Source organism: Otolemur garnettii, unplaced genomic scaffold (assembly GCF_000181295.1).
Source record: "Otolemur garnettii isolate 467f Iridium unplaced genomic scaffold, OtoGar3 scaffold00112, whole genome shotgun sequence".
NCBI classification, from domain to species: domain Eukaryota; kingdom Metazoa; phylum Chordata; class Mammalia; order Primates; family Galagidae; genus Otolemur; species Otolemur garnettii.
In genome coordinates this window covers 3,448-4,680 of record NW_003852507.1, presented here as the reverse complement: position 1 = coordinate 4,680, position 1,233 = coordinate 3,448, and the positions used below count along the sequence as shown (strand labels likewise).

General features: G+C 46.6%; 1 protein-coding gene across 1 annotated transcript in view; it reads right to left on the bottom strand.

The window, feature by feature from the left end:
• Positions 1-1,233, bottom strand: part of LOC100942953 (sodium-dependent serotonin transporter) — a gene marked incomplete at its 5' end in the record, with an annotated part of 17,502 nt that overhangs the window by 15,109 nt on the left and 1,160 nt on the right. Inside the window, 2 exons of the mRNA XM_012809719.1 lie at positions 3-86; positions 669-781. Coding sequence (XP_012665173.1) covers positions 3-86; positions 669-781 — 197 coding nt within the window. The remainder of the gene's footprint in view (positions 1-2; positions 87-668; positions 782-1,233) is intronic.

Genomic DNA, 1,233 nt, shown 5'->3' with positions numbered 1-1,233 from the left:
GCTAGTACAAACCACTCCCGACGTTTGGCCCAGATGTGCGGGAATTCATCCAGCACAGCCGTGATCACCCCTTCCAAGCCTGCAAACTGAAAAGTACACACAAATGGTCACAGTGGAGGCTTTGGGACAAGTCTATAGATGTCAGAACACTGAACTGGAGGGAAGGGTAAGACTACTGAATGACTAGTCAATCGGATCATGACCAGTTCCCCTGACTCACTGGCCCATGAAAGCATCTCGAAGTAAATTTCCCTGTTTTATACTGTCATTTAGAACCCATCACTAAGGACATCCAGGAAAGAAAATATGACATATGGGCAGAACTTTAATATGTGAGTCTCTGGGGGTAACTTTATACCAGAAAGGCTAAGTGCAAGGTACTGAATTCTAGGCGGGGCAGAGACATAAGAAGGCATTATCTGGGCAAGGGACAGTGCATGATAATGACAGTTCACATGTGCTGAGCCCTTGGCTTAGCCCAGCACATTACCCACGTTATCCCATTAATGACACTACCATATTAGAGGATGGTAAGTGCCATGATTGAGGAGTGAACTAGGCATCTAAGGAGTGCCAGAGATGGCTAGGGTGGGAGGGAAGGAGTACAGCTGCCACCTCTTCCTCCTCTTCCTCCTCCCAGAGCCCATCTTCCCTTCCCATTCACTCACTGTGCTGTCCAAGCCCAGTGTGATTAACATCAGGAAGAAGATGATGGCAAAGAACGTGGACGCTGGCATGTTGGCTATAGCTTCCGCGTATGTGATGAAGAGGAGGCTGGGGCCTGAGACGGGGAGGAGAGAAGAGGAGGTGGTTGCTGAGACCTGTCCTACAGAGATGTCACAGAGGAAAACTCAGCCACAACAATTCCAATTGTCACTGCAAAACCTTACATGCGAGTCAGGCCAGTGCTTCCTCACACTGCACACCGTCACACCTGGGCCTTCAATTAATGTGGGAGATGGAAACAGACCCAAGAACCCTAAGACTAGCAAAGCTGCACACAAGTATAAGAGTTTCCACTATGTAATGATTCAGTGGATTTTTTCCAGGGCCAAGATCATTATTTCTAAAGTCCCACAGTGTTTACCTACCCCTGGAGTCTTTAGCTCCAGAACAATAGGAAATATTGATTTCAGTAGAGTTACAGAGGCCTTGGAATAAAGACCTCCTCCTATTTTATTTTATTATATATTTTTTTGAGACAGAGTCTCACTTTGTTGTCCTCAGTAAAGT